The sequence below is a fragment of the Sus scrofa genome, chromosome 13, assembly GCF_000003025.6.
Source record: "Sus scrofa isolate TJ Tabasco breed Duroc chromosome 13, Sscrofa11.1, whole genome shotgun sequence".
In the NCBI taxonomy this organism is placed as follows: Eukaryota; Metazoa; Chordata; class Mammalia; order Artiodactyla; family Suidae; genus Sus; species Sus scrofa.
Window position 1 is genome coordinate 96,845,442 of NC_010455.5, and position 23,931 is coordinate 96,869,372.

The 23,931-nt window shown below is 37.3% G+C and overlaps 1 protein-coding gene across 3 annotated transcripts in view; it reads left to right on the forward strand.

Annotated features, from left to right (window-relative positions):
* LEKR1 (leucine, glutamate and lysine rich 1) overlaps positions 1-23,931 on the forward strand; it is a 241,648-nt gene that overhangs the window by 204,380 nt on the left and 13,337 nt on the right. For all 3 annotated transcript variants that reach the window (XM_021069706.1, XM_021069708.1, XM_021069707.1), the window contains 3 exons: positions 1,389-1,482; positions 15,196-15,360; positions 18,560-18,859. In XM_021069706.1, coding sequence (XP_020925365.1) covers positions 1,389-1,482; positions 15,196-15,360; positions 18,560-18,859 — 559 coding nt within the window. The remainder of the gene's footprint in view (positions 1-1,388; positions 1,483-15,195; positions 15,361-18,559; positions 18,860-23,931) is intronic.

The window sequence follows — 23,931 nt, forward strand, 5'->3', positions numbered from 1 at the left end:
GAGTGAGGCTAGAATAGAGATCAAGAGATAGAATGATAGTCTATTATAATACTGTAGGTAGGAAGTAAAGTCAAGAACCCTAACTGCTGATAGTGAGAAAGGAAGGGAGGAAGTATTTTGAGGTGCACCAAGGAGTAGAATATATAGAACTTGTTATGCAATGGATGTGGTAGAATAAGAAGAAGGAAGAGTAGAAGATGACTCAGGAATTTAAACGTAAAGATTTTGACTGCTGAAGGTTTCAGAAGTCAAAAGGAAAGACAATGCTGTATAGCACAGGGAACTATATCTGGTAACTTGTGATGGAGCATGATGGAGGATAATGTGAGAAAAAGAATGTATATATACATATGTATAACTGGGTTAGTTTGCTGTACAGTAGAAGTTGACAGAACACTGTAAATCAGCTATAATAGAAAAAATATCTTTAAAAAAAGTAAAGGCAAGACTGCAGGAGATGATGGTGATTTTTTTTTTCACTGTGGAATCTTTAGTGTTGATGGGTCATTAGGGTGGAGATGTCTAACAGGCAGTTACAATGAAAGTCAGAAGTTTGAGAGAAGAAGTCAGAACTAAATGGAAGAGGATAATGATGGAAAATAAAGGTATTCAAAAGAGGAACAAGCAATGGAGAAGAATCATCTATATAGAAAATAAGAAGGGTCATGGTGATTATAGACAGGGATAGAGGGGGAGACTTACTCAGCAGGTATGTTCTTGCCACCTCTAGTGATATTTACAGGCTTAACTTCAGTACCCCTGTGAAATGTTCTCATGAATTTCCCACATTTACTTCCACCCAGAGGAACACAAACTAAGCTTCAAGATCCATTTACATGGATTAAAATATTAAAATGTTCTTTGCAGTTTCTATTTTCTAGTATGTTTTGTGTTATGCCACACCTCAGACATTACTCTCTACTTAATTCTGTTCCTTTCAGCACTTGTGATAAATAAAAGAAAAATAAATCATAGCAGAAACCACAAATGTGCTGATTTTGAAGCGTATCACAACGTATTTTCCTTTTTTAAAGACACAAAATAATGTCTAGTGTTAGATTTAGTCATAAACTTTGGAACCACAGTGTATAGTATTTTATTATATTTGTGACTCGTATTTTATTATATTTGTGACTCCGCATGTTACTGTTTCATGCAAAAGTAGTATTAATTATTAAGCAAAAATTGAGCCTGAGAAACTACTCAGCTTGTTGGCAGTGTTTGTAAATTGCTGTTAACAATAGTAAAAATGGTATGTAGTAGCAGTATATATATTGCTTAAGAGAATATACAGACTGAGTTGTGAATATTCTCTGAGCCAGGAACTGCAACTTAGGAAGAGGGTTAGGGGTGAGTCTTGACTCTTTTGTCATGCTTATGGTTTTCAGGGCATCAATGCTGATTTCACATCAGAAAAGCATCGAGCAGCTGCAGGAAACCCTGAGACAGAAGCTGCTGAGTTATGATAACTGGAGGGAGAAGGTAATGATAATGTGACTTTCACCAGCACATGTATTATTTGCTTTTTAAAAATTCTATACATTTGCCAAACTACTTCAGATTTCTTTGCTTCTGTGTACACTTTCAATTGCTTCTGGAACTTCCTAACCATGCTTATGATGTATATTAGACAAATAGGAAATTAAAAGGTAAAAACAGAATTTGAAATCTTATAAGATTAAAATAGCTCTTAGTTCTCATGTAAAAGCATAATTTTTACTTTTAAATATTTACCTTTTTCTCATAAAATTATAGAATCTGCATTTGACCACATCCTTAAAAGCAGGGGAATATTAATTCATCTTACAATTTTTCTATTTTTGCAAAGATAATGTAAGAGGAGTTCCCTGGTGGCTCATCAGGTTAAGGACATGGCATTGTCTCATTGCTGCAGCTCACTGCTATGGCACAGGTTTGATCCCTGGCCTGGGAACTTCCACATGCTGCAAGTGCAGGTCCCCCCAGCCCCCCAAAAAGAAGAAGATGATATAAGAGTATGAAAGATTACTTGAAATTATTCAATTATGAACTTCTGGCAAATAAAATAAGTATTTTGTTTACTATTTACAAAGGAAATGCTCTTAGAACATGAAAAAAATTGCATTGATTTTTGTTTTTGGACTTTGCTCTATTTTTTAAAGTGTCAACAATGAATATGTATTGCTTTCATAATTTTAAAGACTATAAATCACACTTTTAAAATTGTTAGCCCCTGCCTTCTCAGGCTGTGCACAGCTCTAGTCATTGAGACTAAAGACATTATCTCCCTGACATAAGTTTCAGATATGTTTTGATTAAGCCCTAGGCGTTATCATGCATACTATGTCAAAAGCTTCCCAATTTTTTCTTCTCCCCTACCAGTACCTACTCCTAGCTCTAGGCTTCTGTTTTGGTTTTCTGATTGTCTTACATGCGCATAGAGAACTAGCACTGGCTGCTGAAATTCGCATCGTTAGATTGATGTCCTAAAAACCTATTTGGTTATTGTCAGATTCTTCTTGGTAACTAGACCCTATAACTTGTAACCTCAAGCAACATCTCCAAACTAATATCTCCACCTGGAATCCCTCATTCTGCCATCCATAGACTGAAATCCTTTAGGTATTGCTGCTGGCTCAGATCAATTCTAAATTTGTCACTTTCATTTCTAGTCTTTACACAACTGGCCATACTCAGCCAATCTGTCCCTTTATAAATCAGCCCCCTTTCTCTTTTCCTTTGGGGACAGCATATTCAGGCTATAACCAAAATGATCACTATAGCATCAGTTCCATATTGGCAACAATTAAAATTTGAAAACATGGACTGAAGTTGCTCTAAGTGTCACATTCTTATCCTGCTTTATTTGTAGCATGGGCTTTCTCTTCTTCTCTAAAGCCCACACTTCTTTAATTGTTTCTTTTCTTTTTAGCCTCAGTGTGCTCAGTTGACTAATCTATTCTTATTCACTTCCTCATCCTTACCAAGTCCTGTTTAAAAATATGAAAAAAAAATAAAGAGATGAAAAGATGATCTCCATACTAGCAATCCAAAAAATTCAAACTAAAGCAATGAGAGGTTTGTTTTCTTGTTTGTTTGTTTATTTACTACTTCAAATTTGCATTATGGTGAAGGTCTAGTGAGATAGTCTTTCATTTCTTATTCTTTAAAGGACTGGAAATTATAGCAACTTTTGAAGGGAAGCTTGACAAAATATATAAAGTGATATTGTAAGTGTGCTATCTTTTGACTCAGAAATTTCACCGATGGAGTTAATGTGGATAGAGATTCACAGGTGCTTCCTTTCCCTCAAACTCCTGAGCTCCTCTTAGACTGATAGAGTGAACTTGGCTGCTTTGCTTATGTAGTTCCTCATCGCCACATCCCACCAAGGACCTTCATATATAATCCATGGAGAAGGAGCCTGTGTTCATGATCCACACTAGCACTGTGGCTCACTGCGCCCTGTCCCTGAGGCGCTAACACAGCAACTAGGCCAAGTCAGTGTTAGCATCTGACATATAAAACTATTATGTTCTTGCTTTATGCTAAGTTAATTTGATGAGGAAAGTAAACCTATATAAGATTCTCTAAGTTCATATTAAGAGCAGGTATCTTTCTAATAAGTTAATTATATCATAGATATATTTTGACCTGGATAGTTTTCTGTAGTATAAATGGACATTTCATTTTGTTGAGAGGACATGACTTTTTGTTAGTAAATCTTATCATTTAGCTTAGGAGTAAATCAAGATCCAGACCAGTAAAGCCAACGAATGATAATTGTGCTTAGCTGTGTTAGTTATTGAGACTATGAATAAAAAATTCCCTGAAAGTCCTCTCATGAGAAAGGAGAATCACTAACATGACATTGTCATTTTTTTCTTGGGTCACTGTGTCTTTGCGTAGGAATGAAATGTTCCCTTTACAAATATATAATACGCATATTAGAATAAACTTCATAACTTAAATGCTTTTAACATTTGAAAAAGTAGATAGTAATTTGTGCCTGTACTTAATTATTTTAGAGTATGTAAAAAGCACATAATAGAATCAATAGTTGCTATGCAACAAAGATGGCACATTTTAAAATAACTGAGTATTTACTAATTGTCATGGATTTTTGTTTATTTCAAGTATTGTTTTGATGTGAAAAAAGGAAATTAGTATGCATGATGAACATATAAAATTGGTTCCAAATGCAGTGTTGTTGCTTTTCAGTTAAAATGTTGTAATTAAAAAATCTCCTGTAGCCAGACTACTTAAAATAAGTCACTTATTGACTATCACTTTGTAGTGCCATAAACAGATCTCAATCAAGTATTTTCTTAAATTATTATTAAGATATTATGGAACATTTTAGAATTATACTATTAACCTAATTTTAAACAGTACATAAAGCTTTTGGAAACCAATAGTTAAACAAAACCTTACTTCCTCACAAAGCAAATGGATTGATAGTGAAAATACAAGGAGAAAAAGTTTACTTCGAGAAATAATCAATTCTTTAAAATGAAAGAGCCAAATGGCCTAATAATTCCTAATGTATTTCTGTATACTGTTAATTAAATTAAAAAAGACAACTTGTAAAATAAAATTTGACAAGGACAAAGTTGTCATTTAAAAAATATCAACTTTTATTTGTGTAAAATAAATGTATGTCTAAAATGAATATCGAGGGCACACTCTAATTTTTTTAAATTATGCCATGTAATTTTCAAAATTGATGTAATAAAAATATAAAATTTTAGGTCTTAAATAGCCTGCAAAAGGTCATCTGATTTAAACTGTTAATCTAGATAATAAAATAGTCTCCATTGTCAGAATGTTTACTATATGCCAAGCCTGTGCTGAATGCTTTTCATCAATGTAATTTTAATCATTGTAACATTATTATTCCTATTCACATATGGAAAAAATAAGGCTCAGAGAAGTTAGGTAGTTTGCTAAGGTTATATAGCCAGGAAATGAGAACTGACAAAACCCCACCCTCTTCAAAAAATGAGAGCTAAATACAAAATCCAAAAGGTCTGTATTTGGCTTAGATAAACTAACAGAAACCATATTTACCTTCCTCCCTAAAACAACTAAAACACTGCAGAAAAGATAGAAAACAGTGGTCTCAAGACACTGAACATAAGGACAGTGATTCTTAGAGATAAGAGAAAAACAAGGTAACAGACTCTTCAATTGCCCTAAATTAGTAACTTGAAATAAATTTAAGGCCATCCTATAAGGAGCAGGAGTCCTGGTGGAGGTTGTCAGATTCTCTGAGTTGAGAAAAACTTGCTAAGAGGCCAGGGAGATTGAAATGGTTAAATTCACACAATAGTGTTCTCAAGAGAGAGCTGTATAGAGAAAGAATGCTGGATATTTACAAAATATCCCCATTAAGTATTTGTATGATCAATGAATATATATGGGGAAACTACCCAGAGCCGGGGAGATCCATCTGAAAGGATTGGAGAGAAGAGGACCAAATGCTTATAAAAGGCCAATAATAATGCCTATTCTCACCAGCCAGACTGGGAAACCTGTAACTCACAGGGCACTGAATAGAGTTCCCAGAAGGGTCTTGCATCAGTAGTAGAGAATAATTAGACCTAAATTAAATGCTGAGCTGGTCCTGCCTAATCAATTTTAAAAGGAAAACCTTAAAAAAATCAAGCTGATTCCAAAAAACTTAACTATATCCCAGGACAGAGTTTAAGAATACTTACATGAATACAAAAATATCCAGCATTTAACAAGACAAAATTCACAATGTCTGGCATCCAATCAAAAATTACCATGCATGGAAACAGGAAAATAAGACTCATAATGAGAAATCAACAAATATAAATTGACTCAGAGAGGCACAGATGTTAAGTAGAGATGGAGAAGATATAAAAAAAAGATTCAAAATTAATTTATAGAGATGAAAACTGAATGTCTGGGGTGAAGAGGACACTGGATGGGATTAATGACATATTAAACATTCCAGAAGGAAAGTTTAGTGAGCTTGAAGACAGAGCAAAAGAAACTATGCAATGAACTGAAATAGAAAAGAGACTCAGAACAAATAGACAAAGAGCATCAGTGAGCTGTGATGCAAATTCAAGTGGCCTAATATATGTGTAATTGGACTACCCAAAGGACAATAAAGAGAGGAAAGAAAAAAAAATTGGAAGAAAAAAACAGAGTTTAATGAAAACCATAAGTCTTCGTATTCAAGAAACTCAGCAAACCTCAAGCACAACAAGGAACATTATAATCCAAATGCTCAAAAGTAGTGATTAAAAAGAAAGTCTTAAAATCAATCAGAGAATCAAAGACATAGAGAAGAACATAGATAAAGATGACAGTAGATTGTTACGTATAAACAATGTAAGCAAGAAACAGTGGGACTGAAAGTATTGAAAGAAGATGAGGTGGCAGGGGTGAGGGGAGATGGTGGTGGGAGCTGTCAACTTAGAATTCTATACAAAGTGAAAATATTTTTCAATCCTGAGGGTGAAATAAAGATCTTTTCAGAATGAAAAAGCTGAAAAAAATGTATCACCAGCACACCCACACTATAAGAAATGTTAAAAGAAGTCCTTTATTCGAAGGAAAATTTTACCAGATGGAATTATGGATCTGTACAAAGGAATGCAGAATACCAGAAATGGTAACAATGTGGATAAATATGCTACTTTTTATCATTTTAGTTTCTTTAAATTATAATTAACTGTTTAAACAAAAATAATAATGAGAAAACATTTAGAAGCAAAGTATATGACAACAACATTGCAATAGCTTGGAAGGGGGAAATGGAATTATACTATTGTGAGATTCTTTTTTTTCTTTTTCCAAGTGAAAATATAATTCGTTAACTGCAAAGTTCAGTGGTAAGCTACTTCAGGCACAGCTGGATTCAGAGCTCTCAGGCTGGTTTTCTGCCAGATTGGTTTCATATTCAGACTCAGGGTTGTCCCTCCTGATGGCAAAAAGGGAACAGAAGCTCCTCTTGTCTCTTTCCTGCATTCTTAGCAAAAGACTCTTTGTGGCTGTCAGATTCTAAAGGAACTGTGTGCTCAGTCTTGGACAGACCACGATTTCTGACAAGATAGGGCATGTTGATTCACTTGGGCCTTGGTCACATGCTCACCATTGCAGACAGAATGCCACCCCAATCATATAGACTGACAGTGGGGAAGAATGAATCCCTAAAAAGGAGCAGTTATTGGAGTTCCCATCATGGCTCAGTGGAAATGAATCCACTAGTATCCATGAGGATGCAGGTTCAATCCCTAGCCTTGCCCAGTCGGTTAAGTAAGGATCCGGCATTGCCGTGAGCTGTGGTGTAGGTTGCAGATGCATCTGGGATCCTACATTGATGGGGCTGTGGTGTAGGCCAGCAGCTGTAGCTCTGATTCAGCCCCTAGCCTGGGAACTTCCATATGCTGCAGGTGTAACTCTAAAAACCAAAAAAAAAAAAAAAAAAGTGGGGGGACAAGTATTTCTATTAAAAAAAAAAAAAGGACAATAGAGGCTGGAAGGGAAAATAACAAGTATCCCCTAAGGTTTCCAGTTAAAAGATGGGCCAAGAGATAGGCCAGTGGGCAGACAGACTGACAATGAGCTGAGTAGAGTGGACCCTTTTGAGGGCATCTTCCAGCAGATTACCCTTCTCTGAGAATTTCTTCATCTGCCTCATAAGTTGGGCCAGATTCCTTTCATTTGCCCCACTTGGGCTACTCTGCACCCTTAAAACTGTTTTCTATCCCAAAAGCCTTAATTGAATGAAGGAGAGTAATAGTTCCTGGACTCTGACTTTAGGTTGAAATTGGTACAAAGGCAGGAGATCTAAGAAAAGGTGGAAGGGATCCTTTCAATCTAGTTATATCCATCAACCAACCATCATACCCCCCTTTTCTCCTCCAGCTTTATGGAGACATAACTGACATGTGACATTGTGTAAGTTTAGGATGTACAACATGATGATCTGACATATATATATGTGTGTGTGTGTGTGTGTGTGTGTGTGTGTGTGTGTGTGTGTGTGTGTGTGTGCGTGTATATATGTGTGTATGTGTGTGTGTGTGTATGCAACAAATCACCACAATAAAGTTAGTTAACATATCCTTCATGTCACATAATTACCTTTGTTGTTTTGGTAGTGATGGTGAGGACATTTAGATTCTTATACAATACATGAAGTGAAATATCATTAGAAGATAGACTACATTAACTTAAAAATATATTCTATAAACTCCAAACCAACCACAAAAATAGAAAAACAAGAGTTTCCTCTAATAAGCCAGCAAAGGTGATAATACTGAATTAAAAAAATAATCCAAAAGAAGACAGGAAAAGGGGGAAAAAAAAGATGGACCAAATAGAAAACACATAGCAAGATAGATTTAAAGCTAGTCATATCACTAATCAAATGAAATATAAGTGGTTTTAACCAGGAGTCAGCAAACTTTTTCTGTAAAGGACCAGGTCAGTATTTTTGGTTTGTGGGGCATGTAGTCTCTGCTGCAACCACTCTACTCTGCCATTGTAGCTTAAGCACAGCCATAGACAATATGCAAACAAATTGGCATGGCTGAATTTAGTCTGTGGACCATAGTTTGCCAAGCCTTGGTGTAAATATCCCCATTAAAAGACAGAGATTGTTATGTGGGACAAAAGTGCAAGACTCTACTATATGTTGCCTATAAGAAATGTGCTTTTATGTAAAGAAATATCTTAACAAATATGTTAAAAGTAATGGATGGAAAAAATATGCTAGAACAAATAAAAAGAAGATATAGTAGCTACATTACTATCAACAAAGTAGATTTCAGAGAAAGAAATCAGAATATTTAGAATATTACCAAAGATAAAGAAGATCATTTCATAATGATAAAGAGATCACTTCATCAAGAGGACATAATAATCCTAAATGTTTTTTTAACCTAGTTACAAAAATTTAGCAAAAACTAATAGAACTACAAGGAGAGAGAGGCAAATCTATTATCATAATCAGAGATGTCAATAGCCCTTTCTCAATAATTGATAGAAAAATATCCAGAAAATCATTAAGGATATATACCATGGAAAATAGTATAATTATTTTTAAGAAAAGATGTAGTTATCAACACTATTAACAAACACTATTAACCAATTTATATGTATAGAACTCTCCATTTAACAGCAGAATACACATTATTCTCAAGTGTACATGGGACATTTATTAAAAGTAGTTTTTCTACTGGGGACAAATGCATCCCAATAAATTTAAAAGGATTCAAGTCACACGACTTTTCAACTCAAGTCATACAAAGTTTTCTCTAACAACAATGGAATTAAATTAGAATTATTTTTTTGAGGGGGGCACACCCATGGTATGCAGAAGTTCCCAGGGCAGAGATGGAACCTGTGCCACAGCAGCAACCCGAGCCACTGCAGTAGCAATGCTGGATCCTTAACCCACTGTGCCCACAAGGAAACTTCAGAACAGAAATTAGAATTCAGTCTTTTTTTTTTTTTTTTTTTAGGACCACACCCACAGCATTTAGCGGTTCCCAGGCTAGGGGTCTAATCCAAGCTATAGTTGCCAGCCTATGCCAGAGCCACACTAATGTGGTATCTGAGCCACATCTGCAACCTACATCACAGCTCATGGCAACACCAGATCCTTAACCCACTGAGTGAGGCCAGGGATCCAAACCTGTGTCCTCATGGATGCTAGTCAGGTTTGTTAACCACTGAGCCATAAGAAGAACTCCCAGAAATTAGAATTCATTAACATAAAGTTATCTGGGAAAAAAATCCCCAAGTATTTTGATACTAAATAAATACCAAGTCCCTGCCCTACCATGCAATGTAGACATATGGGGAGATAGACTGTGTAGAAAAACTCACCATGTTGAGCTATGGAGCCCCCCAGAGACATCCGTGTGCACAGCCGTCTCCACCTGTAGTAACTCTGTGATCTTGGTGAAGGTCCTTAATTCCTCTGAGCCTATTTCTTACTCTAGACAGTGGGAATAATAATTACTGTATGTTCTTCCCAGTGTTGTTATAAGAACTGAATGAGTAAATGAACTGAGCTAGCCTTTATTGGATACCCAATGAAAATTCCTTCTGTCCTCAGTTAACTCAGTTACTGGCAGGACTCCAATGTATACTCTGATTCTTTCGCATTATTTTTTACTATAAAGTGTAGTATTTGAATAGTCATCTACTTTTATATACATATTGAGTGGTTAATTCAGAAATAATCTGAATATTAGTTTTCAACCAGTATTTGTTTTTAACTATAAGAAAATAATATAATAATTTATTTTAGGAGATATATTTTTTAAAATAACATATGTACATCAAATATAAACAAGTGATCTGATTTCTACTTTGACATGTGAAACTCCTTTGGTTTTAAAGGGATCATCAAGAGTAATAAGTGATTATGTTATAACGGGGTGTTTGGCTCCATGAACAGTCAGAAAATATCAAAATCAACCACAAATATCTCACTTGGAAAATAATAAAAGACAGCATTTTGCACATCAGTAGTAGATACAGATATTATAAAACACCAATTATGCATTCCAACAACAAACACAAAAGGAATTAAAAAGCAACATACTCAGAATACTCTGGAGTCATCAGGAAGCCTTCAAGAAGCAGACAAGAGTTTGAGCTAGAAGAAGATATGGATGAATTAAAATCTGGAATGTGTACACAGATAATTGATTTTACTTTGTGTAACTCTTGACCTCAGGTATTATTCATGCTTTTTTTAGAAATTAGAATTTTCTTGTGATTATAAAATTACTATTAGGGATTATGTAAAGTGGTCATATTTTATATATGCACTGCCCCCTAATTCATTTATTTTGAATAAACATAAGTCCTGCCATCTAAGGTAATTTAAACAAACAGCTCTTATCAATATGTTAAAAAACATAAACATCACAGTTTAGCATGAACTCATCTTCTCAATGACGGTTTGCCAGTTAAGCAAATCATTGTGTTTGTGGACCCATCATTTTGTTCAAACTCTTCAGATCATGAAGGAACCAATAGTATCATCTCTGTGCTACAGAGTCAACACAATCAAATGGGTTTGGCTTCCCTTTGCAACTTCCCAAAGTTGGAAATCCCACCTGAAGCTCATCACATTGCTTTTCTTTCTCAGGTTGTGCAAATTACAAATCAAATAAGTGATAGTAAATCACTCTTCTTTCTATCTACAGTGCTTTTCCTTTCCCACTTTTCATCTATTCTTTCCCTTTTTCCCCTCCCTTTACTTATGCTAGTTCATTCCAAGGAATAGTTCAGGGGCAAGAAGATCTCCTTTCTTCCCGGCTCAGGTAAAACAGAACATTCTACTCATTAAACCAGTCAGCCACCCTCATTCTGTCCTTGAATGCTGCCTTTGTTTCATAAACCACATCAAGAGACTCCACTGATTCCTAAATGGCCTCTCCCCCATAATAAATTTAGAGAACTTCTGTTTTTTAAAAATCCTTCTCGAGTCCTTCTGTAATATAATTTACAGTTTGTCCTGTCCCATCTAGTTTGTGTACATTCTTTTTCTCTTAAGTGAGCAATCAGTCCATATTTTGAAAGAAGTCTTTTTATCCTAAAGTAACTATTTGGCTCTCCCAATAAACCATACAAGGGTTTTTTTTTTTTTTTTTTTTGAACACTTGCTATTTTAGTACCTCAATATAAATTTTCCTTGAGCTTATCAACAAATGTATTTAGTCGTTTATTTGTTTATTTTTATTTATTTATTTATTTTGTCTTTTTGCCTTTTCTTGAGCCGCTCCCATGGCATATGAAGGTTCCCAGGCTAGGGGTCGAATCTGAGCTGTAGCCACCGACCTACACCAGAGCCACAGCAACTCAGGATCTGAGCCATGTCTGCGACCCACACTGTAGCTCATGGCAATGCCAGATCCTTAACCCACTGAGCAAGGCCAGGGATCCAACACTCAACCTCATCATTCCTAGTCAGATTCATTAACCACTGCGTCAGGACCGGGAATTCCTATTTGGTGTTTTGTTTTGTTTTTTTGTCTTTTTGCCTTTGCTAGGGCTGCTCCCCTGGCATACGGAGGTTCCCAGGCTAGGGGTCAAATCGGAGCTGTAGCTGCCAGCCTACACCAACTCGGGATCCAAGCCATATCAGCAACCTACACCACAGCTCACGGCAATGCCAAATCCTTAACCCACTGAGCAAGGCCAGGAATCGAACCTGCAACGTCATGGTTCCTAGTTGGATTCGTTAACCACTGAGCCACGACAGGAACTCCCTTATTTGTTTATTTTTAACTCAGTGAATTTTATTACATTTATAGTTATACAATGATCATCACAACCCAATTTTATAGCATTCCATCCCAATTTAGTTGTTTTTTTAAAATGATGTCAAGGTATCTTGTGAGCTATTAACTCTTAAGGTTATTACCTTACTGTTTTTCCAAATGTTTTGCATTTGGTTTCCTCCTCTCATGTATTCTTGAATTATCTATTCCAGCATGGCTGGAACACAGTGATCAAAGAGGGAAAGTGGTGAAAGTCACGTTGGAGAAGTCCAGGGCTGCATATATGGCATTTGGGTTGTATTTTGAATAATAGCACAGGCCAAGGGAGAGAAGGGAGCTGGCATCCAGCCTCCTTCTGCTCACCAACTCCTGTGCTCTGCCTGAAGCTGTGTTCATCTAAGGAAGATGTGCTTTGTTGATTCTCACAAAGGTGTCATGTGGGCTGCTGGTAGTCCAGTAAGAGATCAGTATAGGAGTTTTGATTTTATACCAATACATTGAGAAACCACTAAGAGAAGATAAAAGAATTCAATTTCTGTTTTGTGAAGAACACTCTGCTGTGTGTCTCATGGGTTGGAAAGAGGCAGAAGTAGAAGTAAGGAGGCCAGTCAGGAGATGGTGTTGATCACAACTAGGGTGATGGAAATAGAGGCATAGAGAAATGGATGGATTCAAGACATCTTTTGGAGGCAAAATGAACAGGACTTGGTGCTGGATTAGGTTGGAGGGTGAGGGAGAGAGACATGTGAAAGATAGTGCCCCAGTTACCGACCTGAATAACTAAGTGGGTGGTGGTGCTGTGTCCTGAGATGGGGAGTACTGCAGAAAGAACAGGTGGGAAGGGGACCATGTCGAGATCTCTGACTCTGACAGCTTATCTGAGACACCTGTGTTGTGTCTAAATGGCTACCAGGAGGCAGATGAATAGAAGTATCTAGAATTCAGAACGTCTGCTTTTTTTTTTTTTTTTGAGTGCCCTGAGGCTTCCCTCATCTTTTGTAGTCTGATAGCAACACATCTGAACAATTCTATCATGTCCCTAAATGATTATGAGTATCCTTTCCCCCAAGAAATCCAGAAATTTATTTTGAGAGAGCCAAAATAACTCTGTGCATTGAGTATTAAAAAAAAATTGTTTTGCCTTGAGGCAAATGCTCAGGCCTATACCCAGTTCAGTAAACCCCACGGACTCCACACTGGAGCTTGTCTTCTGTCTGCATTTTATGTAATTTGAGGGGCCTCCTGCAAACTTTGTTCCCTGGTACCCTTGTTTCAGTGTTCTCTTGAGAAATTCAGTCTGACCTCTGTCCTTCTCTGCTTAGTAGCCTGAGAATTAGTCACAGTAAGTCAGGTTTGACAGTTTTTCCAAGTTATCTGGCATTTACTCCCTCTTAGAATTTATAATCACAACACAATGTAAATCTAGAGCCAGCCTGTCACTGGGATCCCTTCTCTAATCCACTTGATAAACTCCAAGGTCTGAATGACTACAGAACTCATAGATTTGCTCTCTCTCTTGCTCCAGTGGGCAGAGCCAAAAACCAATGGTTAAAAACCACAGGGAGAGAGATATTGGCTCAACTAAAGGAAAAACTTCCTAATGCTTAGCACTGTCTGAAAATGGAAACGCCTGCTGGGGAAGGAGTGAGTTATGGGTTGTGGTGCTGTTGAGGCACAGAGCAGACAATCATTTGGTGCAGATTCCATGGTAGAGACTGAAGTTGGGGTGTGGAAGTAATCTCTACTGACTTGAATTCCTCCTCATGCTAGAGCTTTACACAGATGTTTCATCTCATTTAATCCCTATAACGATCCCCACGGGAACAAGTTATAACCCCACCAGGAGAGGTTACAGTCACAATTTAAGATCACACAGCTAGAATGGCAGAGCCAGGATTTAGAGCCAGGATTTAAACTCTAAATCCAAAACCCTTGTTTATTCTTTCCACAATAGATGGAAGCTTGAGAAAATGAACTGGGGGATTTCTAAGTTCCCTTCCAACACTGTAATTCTGAGTCAAAATCTTGATACAAGCATCATTGACTGTGTTTTCCTTCAGTCATCCTTCTGACCTCACTAACGTTAAAATGATAATCTATGGCTCCCAAACTGTCAATGGTCTATATCAAGAAAGGACCATTTTTCAAAATCAGCATTTATACTTTGTGTCCACTGTGAGTTTTCAGTGGAATTTAAAGAGGTTCAAATTCTTTTTTTTTTTTTTTCTTATAGAGCTGCTGGCAAGGATTGAGTTTACACTATAAATGTACAGAAGACTAAGTTTTTAGTATCTCTAAAACTTTTATTGTCCTAACTTCTCTACTCATTTTACAGGTCTTGAAGATCATAGAAAATATAGAAATATTTAACCCAGGAGTTCCCATTGTGGCTCAGTGGTAATGAACCCAACCAGTATCCATGAGGACTTGGGTTCGATTTCTGGCCTTGCTCAGTGGGTTAAGGATCCAGTGTTGCTGTGAGCTGTGGTGTAGGTCACAGACACAGCTCAACTCTGATGTTGCTGTGGCTGTGGTGTAGGCAGGCAGCTACAGCTCCAATTCAGTCCCTAGCCTGGGAACTTCCATATGCTGTGAGTGCAGCTCTAAAAAGAAAAAAAGGAAAAAAAAAAATTTAAAAATTAATATTAGAATTTTTTAAAATTGTTAGATCCTAAGAGTTCTCATCACAACAAAAAAATATTCATTTAATTTTGGATATCTATGAGATGATGGGTGTTCACTAAACTTATTGTTATAATAACTTCATAATGTTAATCAAGTCTTTATGCCATATACTTTAAACTTATGCAGTGCTGTATGTCACTTATATCTCACTAAAACTGGAAGAAAAAATATGAGAGTCTGAAAATAATCTTAATTTACTTCTCTTAGAGTAAAATGGATCTCTATGTGTGTTAATGCTGTTTTCTAGATTGAAGCTGAATTTGCCAAGGAAAGAGCCCAACATTTAGCTGAATTTCAGGAGCAAGCTCTTCTCTTTAAGGAAGAAGCTAAACTGGAGCTTAATACTGAAAAGGAAAAACACCAAGAAATAATCCAAAAATATAAGAAAGAACAAGAGGAATTACAAATGAAGGTCTGTCATTATTATGTTCATCATTATTTAATGAGTTTGAAACTATGGATCTTGGTTATTTCCTCCTGAGGACACCACTGTAATTGTAACTCCAGTAGTTTTTTCTCATGGTCATTGTGCATTAATTTTGGATAGATAGAATGGTTTGCTGTTCTCCAGAATGAATGACTGAGATTTTATATAAGCACACAATTTACTATGTGTGGAATTTTTTCCTAATAAAATAAACTTATTTTTAAAACACCATAAATTATATAACTAATAATTAGCATGGTTAGATAGTCCAGTGCCTCAAATATCCAACAAAAGAAAATGAGGGGTTTTACAATTAAAATTTTACCAAAAACTAAAGCCTCTCCCCTTTAATTGCAAATATTTTCAATTATAAATATTTTTGGGTGAACGGAAATATTTTTTACTTTTGTTTTTTAATAATGATTTTTATTTTTTCCATTATAGCTGGTTTACAGTGTTCTGTCAATTTTCTACTCTAAAGCAAGGTGACCAGTCACACATACATGTATACATTCTTTTTTTCTCACATTATCATGCTCCATCATAAGTGACTAGATATAGTTCCCAGTGCTGTACAGCAGGATCTCATTGCTTATCCATTCCAAAGGCAATAGTTTGCGTCTATTAACCCCAAATTCCCAGTCCATCCCACTCCCTCCCCCTCCCCCTCTCCCTCCCCCTCAGCAACCACAAGTCTGTTCTGAATGTCCATGGTTTTCTTTTCTGCATAAAGGTTCTAATATACATTTGTGCCATATATTAGATTCCAGATATAGGGAAATATTTCTAAATGCAATCCATAATTTCTTAAAGAATGTGTCCTAACATAATATAAGGTTTTGTCAAGATTCCCCTTTTTTTAAATACCTGAACCTGGAGTGTGTGTGTGTTAACCAAGACCCCAGTAGTGAAGCCATGTTTTGAATAAACTCCTTAAGAGTCTATGTAAATTAGCATTAAATGAGACTTACTGCCCTCTGCTTTGGTGTACAGGGGATGTGGTAGAGCCTTTTCACTAGCTCACTGTAGGCAGGGCCAGCTATGCCAGTGTATGATGGCTGCAGCGTCACAGGTCTGCACACTCAGGAAGGCTTCATACTTCAGGTTTAATGCTTGGAAATGCTGTCTTAAGATTATTAATAATTTTATCTTTGCATCTGTGTTTGTAAGTGAAGTCCTATTGGGACAATGGAGCATGTGCTGGGGGCTTGTAGCCTCAGATCACCCAAGGCCCCACCTCTTCTGGATAGATTCAGTCCCAGACAGGCTTCTTGCTCCATGCTCCTGCCCTCTGCTCTTACAGTCCTGGGTGGCTCAGGACCATTGGCAGCGGAATGCTGAAAGGCAGGACCCAATTTGCCAGGGCCATAGTTTTTCAAGAGAAGTCATAGGTCCAGATTTTGTGAGTGAATTCTCTTGATGTTTTAAATCTTGACTCCCTTTTAAAAAAATCAAAATGTGTTTGTAGCTATGTGAGCCTCTTCTTCCAAGGACAACCTGCTCTGTTTCAGTGTCATCTTTCCTCTTCATGAAACTACTGTTCAGACCTATCAGTGACCCTCTGCCTTCCTGGATTCATTGAAGAAAGTGGAAAATTAATTTGTAAAATTGCTAAGTGTGGTGAATAGTTTTCTTGTAGAAGTTATTCTTCATGTAAATTTAACATTTGAAACAAATTTTGGATAAGTAACTCTTTTTTAAAAAAGTTATTTTATTGAAGTATAATTGATTTACAATTAAATACGTAACTCTTAAGTAATGGTTCACAAAATCCTTGGAACCTTGGTCTATGAATGTTTTCCAGATTCTTCATTGGCTGGTTTCTTGTTATACTAATATTTATAATATGACAATCTCCGTAGCATAAATAATAAGGAAATGTTTCATCAGAAGCAGCTTTGCTCTTCCTGGTCTGCTTTCTGTTAAGTGTTTTTAAGGAGAAAGAAAACAAGCAGTCTTTTCCCTTCTAAAGACTTTCATGAATTTGAGGAGAAGCTTCTGCAAGTTATTCTCTCATCTCTTTGTCTAGAGGTACCACCTCAAGAAGCAGTACATTTTCAAAGTATTCTGATATCCTCTAGAACTGCACTAATATGGTAGCCACATGTGTCTACTTAAGTTTCAATTAATTAAATAAAATTTAAAATTCAGTTCCTCAGTTACTTTGCCAGTGACTCAATAGCCAGTACCAGCAAGTGAGAGCCTATTGTGTGCATTTCTTCCCAGCTCAGTGATCAGTGATGTCACCTTGAAATTGGCCAGGGTGAGGCTATTTATACCATGGAAATTAGATACACATTTGGCTTTTGTGTGTGTTGGAGTCCACTGTTAAACATTTACCAGCACACCACTATCAATAGTCACATGTGGCTAGTGGCTACCATGAAGGACAGCACGGGATATTTCCATCATCACAGAAAGGTCTTTTGGGCAGTACTACTATAGAAGATGTAGTATCCGGGGTACTTCCAGTCATCACATTCAAGAAAGAAAAAAATACATCAAAGAAAAACTTATTGGTATGGGTCGAGTAGATTGTAACTGCAGTGCTGGCCTATGTACATACCCAAACATCAGGCATTTCTAGGTCTCAAAGCCAGCCTAGAGTGAGTCCAGACAGGCACCTGATGAAGACTTGAGCTGTCCTTGGTAGCTCAGTTGAGTTACAGAGATTCATATATTTCCAAGTATGCCCAAGTGATTGACTCAACTCCATTTTAGGTGGTAAAAATAAAATTTTAGTCTTAACTTTAAAAAATATTTTTTTTGTCTTTTTTTTAATTTTAGGGCCACACCCACGGCATATGGGAACCCCTGTTCCCAGGCCAGGGGTCGAATTGGACTGTAGCCACTGGCCTATGCCATGGCCACAGCAACACCAGATCCAAGCTGCATCTGCAACCTGCACCACAGCTCATGACAACACCAGATCCTTAACCCACTGAGGGAAGCTAGGAATCAAACCTGCATCCTCATGGATGCTAGTCTGATTCATTTCTGCTGAGCCACGATGGGAACTCCTTAAAAAGAAAATCTTTTTAGATTTTCTACATATGTCATAGGATTTGTTTTTATCTGATCAGAAGATAACACCGGTTATTTAGAATAAGCCTCTTAAAACAACAAGAATCATGGTTACATAGAGACTATTGCCTACAAACTAATGCAAGATTTTATCTTACAGATATCTGACTTAATCGAAGGCGCTACTAGAGAGTTAAGGCTGAAAGTAGCCGCTCTTGAAGAAAAACTCCATGAATCCCATGTTAAGTATAGCAAAGAATCTGAGTCAAAGGAGAAAGAAATTGAAAACCTTAAAAATTTGGTTGCAGAATTTGAATCACGCTTGAAGAAGGAAATTGACAGTAATGATTCTGTTTCAGAGGACTTGAGGAAGGAAATGAAACAGAAGTCAGATGTACTGGAAAGAGTAATGCTGGCACAAACACAACTGATACAGCAATTCAACCAGTCCCAGGAAGAGGTAGGAAGCAGATGATGGTACCATTGCAATTAGCGAAAGGGTGCCTGTTCTTTCAACAAACAAACAAACAAAAATAGGAAAGCAGCTTGGTGTCATGCAAAGAGTCCTGGGCTATTAGTCAGAGACTTAGGGTCATATCCTGGCTCTGTCCTTAACTAGGCAGGCACTTAACCTCTCTGGACCTGGTTTCCTTTTCTGTGAAATGAATAATACATTTAACTACATAGTCTCTAAGTTTTCCTCAGGCAGTTCTACTGTATTGCAAATGACCATTTAAAACATCTAAGATTAGAAATCTTTATATATTTCTGTTTTACTTGCTTTTTTTGCTGCTGAAGTTAATATTTTGGACAATATATTTTAAATATAATTGTTCTCTAGGGTTTTATTTTTCTATCACCCTAAAGTTATAATGTAATTTACAAGTATTGGTCTTTGTTCCTATTTTTGCATGATTATTTTGGTGTATTTTTATTTAAAATTGGAGTGGACCTATGTTGATTTGAAATTTTTTTCTAACACAGTCTTATTTCTGAGCTGCTGAGCAGCTTAGAAACAGTGAATGCTATAGACTGAATGCATGTCCCCCCAAATTCATATGAAGAAACCTAATTGCCAGTGTGATGATATGCGGAGGTGGGTCTTTGGGAGGTGATATGTCATGAGAGAGGAGCTCTCCTGAATGGAATTAGTGCTTTATGAGATAGCACTTCCTCTCCCCTTCCACCATGGAAGGCATAGATAGAGAAGGGCCAACTGTGAATCAGAAAGCTGGCCCTCACCAGACACCAGACCTGCTGGCACCTTGATCTTGTGCTTTCCAGCCTCTAAAACTGTGAGAAATAATGTTTGTTGTTTGAACCACCCAGCCTCTGGTATTTTTTTTTTTTTTTAATGGCAGCCCAAACTAATTGACAGTGGAGCAGTTTTCTAATAGCCAAGAATTAGAATATTGTCACCTGGGAATATTTGACTTATTTATGACTGGATAGCCTGTAAAAGCAAATAGAGGAAGATTTTAAATGTTAGTGATGGTTTTTGATGGTTTTATTGGCATCTTAATGAAAGAATAAAGGGAAAGTGCTAATAGTAATATTATTAACAAATATACCATATTCTTTCTATATTTAAGTTACCAACCAAAATAAAAAGTTTATGCTGTATTAGAATTATGAAATGAACCTATTGCAAAGAAATTATAAGTTAAAATGTGGAATTAAGAGAATATTGGATCAAGAATAATGTCTAAACCCTATAAAGTAGAAATTATTTCCATGTTACAGATGAGGAAATCACTCAAGATGCTTGAATAATATCTAGGGTCACACAGCATGATAGAACCAAGCTTCAAATTTGAATCTCCAGGGAAGTTCCCACTGTGGCTCAGCAGCAATGAGCCCAAATAGTATCCTTGAGGATGAGGGTTTGATCCCTAGCCTCGCTCAGTGGGTTAAGGATCCAGCATTGCTATGAGCCACCAGCTGCAGCTCTGATTCAACCCCTAGCCTGCAAACTTCCATATGCTGCAAATGCAGCCCTTATAGCTAAAAAAAAAAAAAAAAAAAAGAATCTCCAGGATTTGAATCTCCAATATTCATCTCCTTGAATCTCAATATTTTCTCTTTTAGGGTACCTGAGTTCTAGTGATTGTGTTTCTAAATTTCAAAGGGACCTCAGGCTTGGCACTTACCAAACATCTCTAGGACACACACTTCCTCTCTCTCTCTTTTAGAAGAACATTAAACATACTAGTGCTTACCCCACCACATGGTTGGGGTGTTAGGTGATTGAGTGTCTCCAGTTGGAATACAGTAGCACAGCCTCCCTTGAAAAAGGAAGCTGAGGAATTCCTGTCGTGGAGCAGTGGTTAACGAATCCGACTAGGAACCATGAGGTTGCGGGTTCGGTCCTTGCCCTTGCTCAGTGGGTTAAGGATTTGGCGTTGCTGTGAGCTGTGGTGTAGGTTGCAGATGCGGCTCGGATCCCGTGTTGCTGTGGCTCTGGTGTAGGCCAGTGGCTACAGCTCCGATTAGGCCCCTAGCCTGAGAACCTCCATATGCTGCAGGAGTGGCCCAAGAAATGGCAAAAAGACAAAAAAAAAAAAAAAAAAAAAAAAAAAGAAAGAAAGAAAAGAAAAAGGAAGCTGATCCACCAGTCCAGCCAGAAGTGGGAAGAGCAAGCATATATGGACTTAGCTTTGCTAGAGAAGGAGAGAGGTGATGCTTCAAATGAGACAGCAGTGTTGATGTTCTAGATGAGGGACAGGAGGTTAAAGAAGAGAAAGGTCCAAGTAACTAGACCAGCAGATTTTCTACCTCTTAAACCCCAAACTTATTAACTAGGATATGTAGGAAAAAAATGAAGGGTCAAATCCAGTAACTATATAATAGAAATCTATCCAGGTGCCAGGCACTGTGCTAGGAATCAATATGTAATTATGAACGAGGCTGACAACTGCCATTCTCTGCTTTCAAAGATGAATTTAAAGAGCAATGTGAGCAATTAAACTGACATCTAGAGGAAAGAATACCCCAAAAAGGAACTTATCTATTAAAAGCATAGACTAAAAGCTAATAAATTGGCTGTAAGGGTTTGTATTCATTATCTATTGTTGTATAGCCAATTATCATCAGATTCAGTGGCTTCAAACAACACACACTTAGTATCTCATGGTTTCTGAGGGTCAGGGATCTGAAGTAGGGCTTAGCCAGGTGCCTCTGGCTCAAGGCCTCTCATGAGGTTGATATTAGGGTGTCAGGGGCTGCAGTCTCATCTAAAGGTTCCACTGGGGAAGGGGTGGCTTCCAAACTCACTTATGTGGTTGTCAACAGGATTTATTTCCTAATGGCTATTGAGTTGAGAGCCTCAGTTCAATGCTGGGTGTTGGTCAGTGTCCTCCTTCAGTTCCTTCCAACACAAACCTCTCCAGAGAAGAGCTTGCACCCTGGCAGTTGGTTTCCCTTAAAGGAAGCAAGTGCATGAGAACGACAGAGTGCAAGAGAGGGTGCCCAAGAGAGAAGCCACAGTCTTTTTGTAACCTAATCTCAGAAGTGGCATCTCATTGCTTTTGCCACTTTCTAGTCATTGCAGAAGAACCAACAAGTCCAGCCAAGACTCAGTGCAAAGGGATTGCACGAGGCTTTGAAAGCATGAGGGCAGAGATAACTAGGGGCCATTTTAGAGGCTGCCAATCTCAGGGCCCCTGGGTGATTTTGGCAAGAGAAACTGGGCTAAAAGTGAAGAGCAAATATCTTTTTCACACAAAAGGAGCTACATTTGGAGTTCTTGCTGATTGTTAGTTGTAAAGGAAGCTACTTAGAGATGAAGTTTGTTTGGTTTTTTTTAGAAAAAGAAAAAATGCAGACTTTTGAAAGTTACAAAACACCGAGTGGTATATAAATGATCATGGATCATTACTGGGGATCATACCCAAAGTAAAGTTATCTAAGGACATGCCTGAGGGCAGATTTTCCATTAGGAGTTAAATAATTACAACTTAACTGTAAGAGTAAATTATTAAGGCTGCTTCTCTGGTTAAGAATGCTAAAGTCCAGAATATTCTTATAAAAATAGGAAGTGAGGTAATAAAAGTGATAGGAGTTGTGAGCCAGAGAGAATAGAGGTTGTTAGCATGTAAAGTGAAAAGCACTACTTTTTTGTGATCGTACATTCTGGACACTTGAAATTTCTTAAGTTTGAAAGGAAAAAAAAAAAAGCCTGATTTAAGTGGGGAACAAATTCCCATTAGAAAGAAGATAAATTAATGGTCTAATAAGGAAGCTCATTAAGGGGAGGAAAGCTCTGCTCTCATTCAAGAGGCCAGAGAATAGGTAGAACTTTGTTTTTAATTGCATAAAGAAAGTTCTCAAGGATAGGAGGAAAGCCATAGCCTCTCCAGGGCAAAATAGACATTCCTGCATGGAGCAGGGCTTAGGGGAGAGCTGCCCCCAAAACAAGGGTCAAGAAGGTGAGGCAACAGGAGATGCAGGTCAATAAGAAAAGAGAAACTGGGAAGTAAAACCGTATGGGAAATGTAAATATGAAAGGGGAGCACTTGAAATTCTTTTTAGGGAAAAGACACAGACATAAAAAAAATGGAACATTAAAAAAAAGAAGGAAGTCAGAAAAATAAGACAATATGTTAGAGAATAGGACATTATCATTTAAAATCAGGTTAAAATTAATGACATGGTTCTTGCTGCCAGTTTTTCTTCCCACTAGTTCCATGTGAGTCCCATCAAGACCATGTGGCTCCACTGTTAGGGGCCTTGTTGTGATCCAGAGGAAGAATGAGGTAAATTTGAAAAAGCAGTTCATGTACAACAATCAAAGGAAAGCCTGTGCAGAGAGGTCACTATTTTTGTTGTCTTAAAACTATAGATAAAGAAAATATAAGGAGCAGAAGTTTTAAATTCTACCAGTTCTTGTAGCTATCTAATGAAGATGCAAGATATTCAAAAATAGAAGGGAATGGAATGTTCTCAGTTAAACATAGAGAATTGAGTGTATGTGTTTATCTCTGCTTCCCTCCCAAAATACCATTAAACTGACAGCAAATTAATAAAAAGTGAATAAGTCCATAAGAGGAAAAGAACAAGTAAGGAGGTGACACTAGATGAAAAAGATATCAACCAAATTTTGGAAAATGGAAAGTAAGGTATGGATGAGAGGCAATTAGCAGGCTGTAGGATATTGAAACCTAATGCCTATGGGGAATGTGGGAGCGGGCAGAATCCTAAAAGGAGCAAACCTAATCCTGTGACTTATCACTGGAAAGGCGCAGGAACTGAGGACACCAAATACCTCTGAAAGAGGGAAAGAAGAGCAGATCTGAAAACAGGACTGTTTGATGATTATAAAAGGAGCAAATGGATGCTTAGATGCCCTCTCTAACCCCCCAGCAGTCCCCACCCACCATCCTGGCAGGATACTGAAGGTTTACACTCTGGAAAAAGTAAATGCAAGAGGCTTGGGACTTGAGGACACTCTATAGCAGAGTATGGGATGAAGCATAAGCTGGAGTGAAAGTCTGTATATTACAGGCCGAAACCTCCCAGTCCGAGTCACCCACT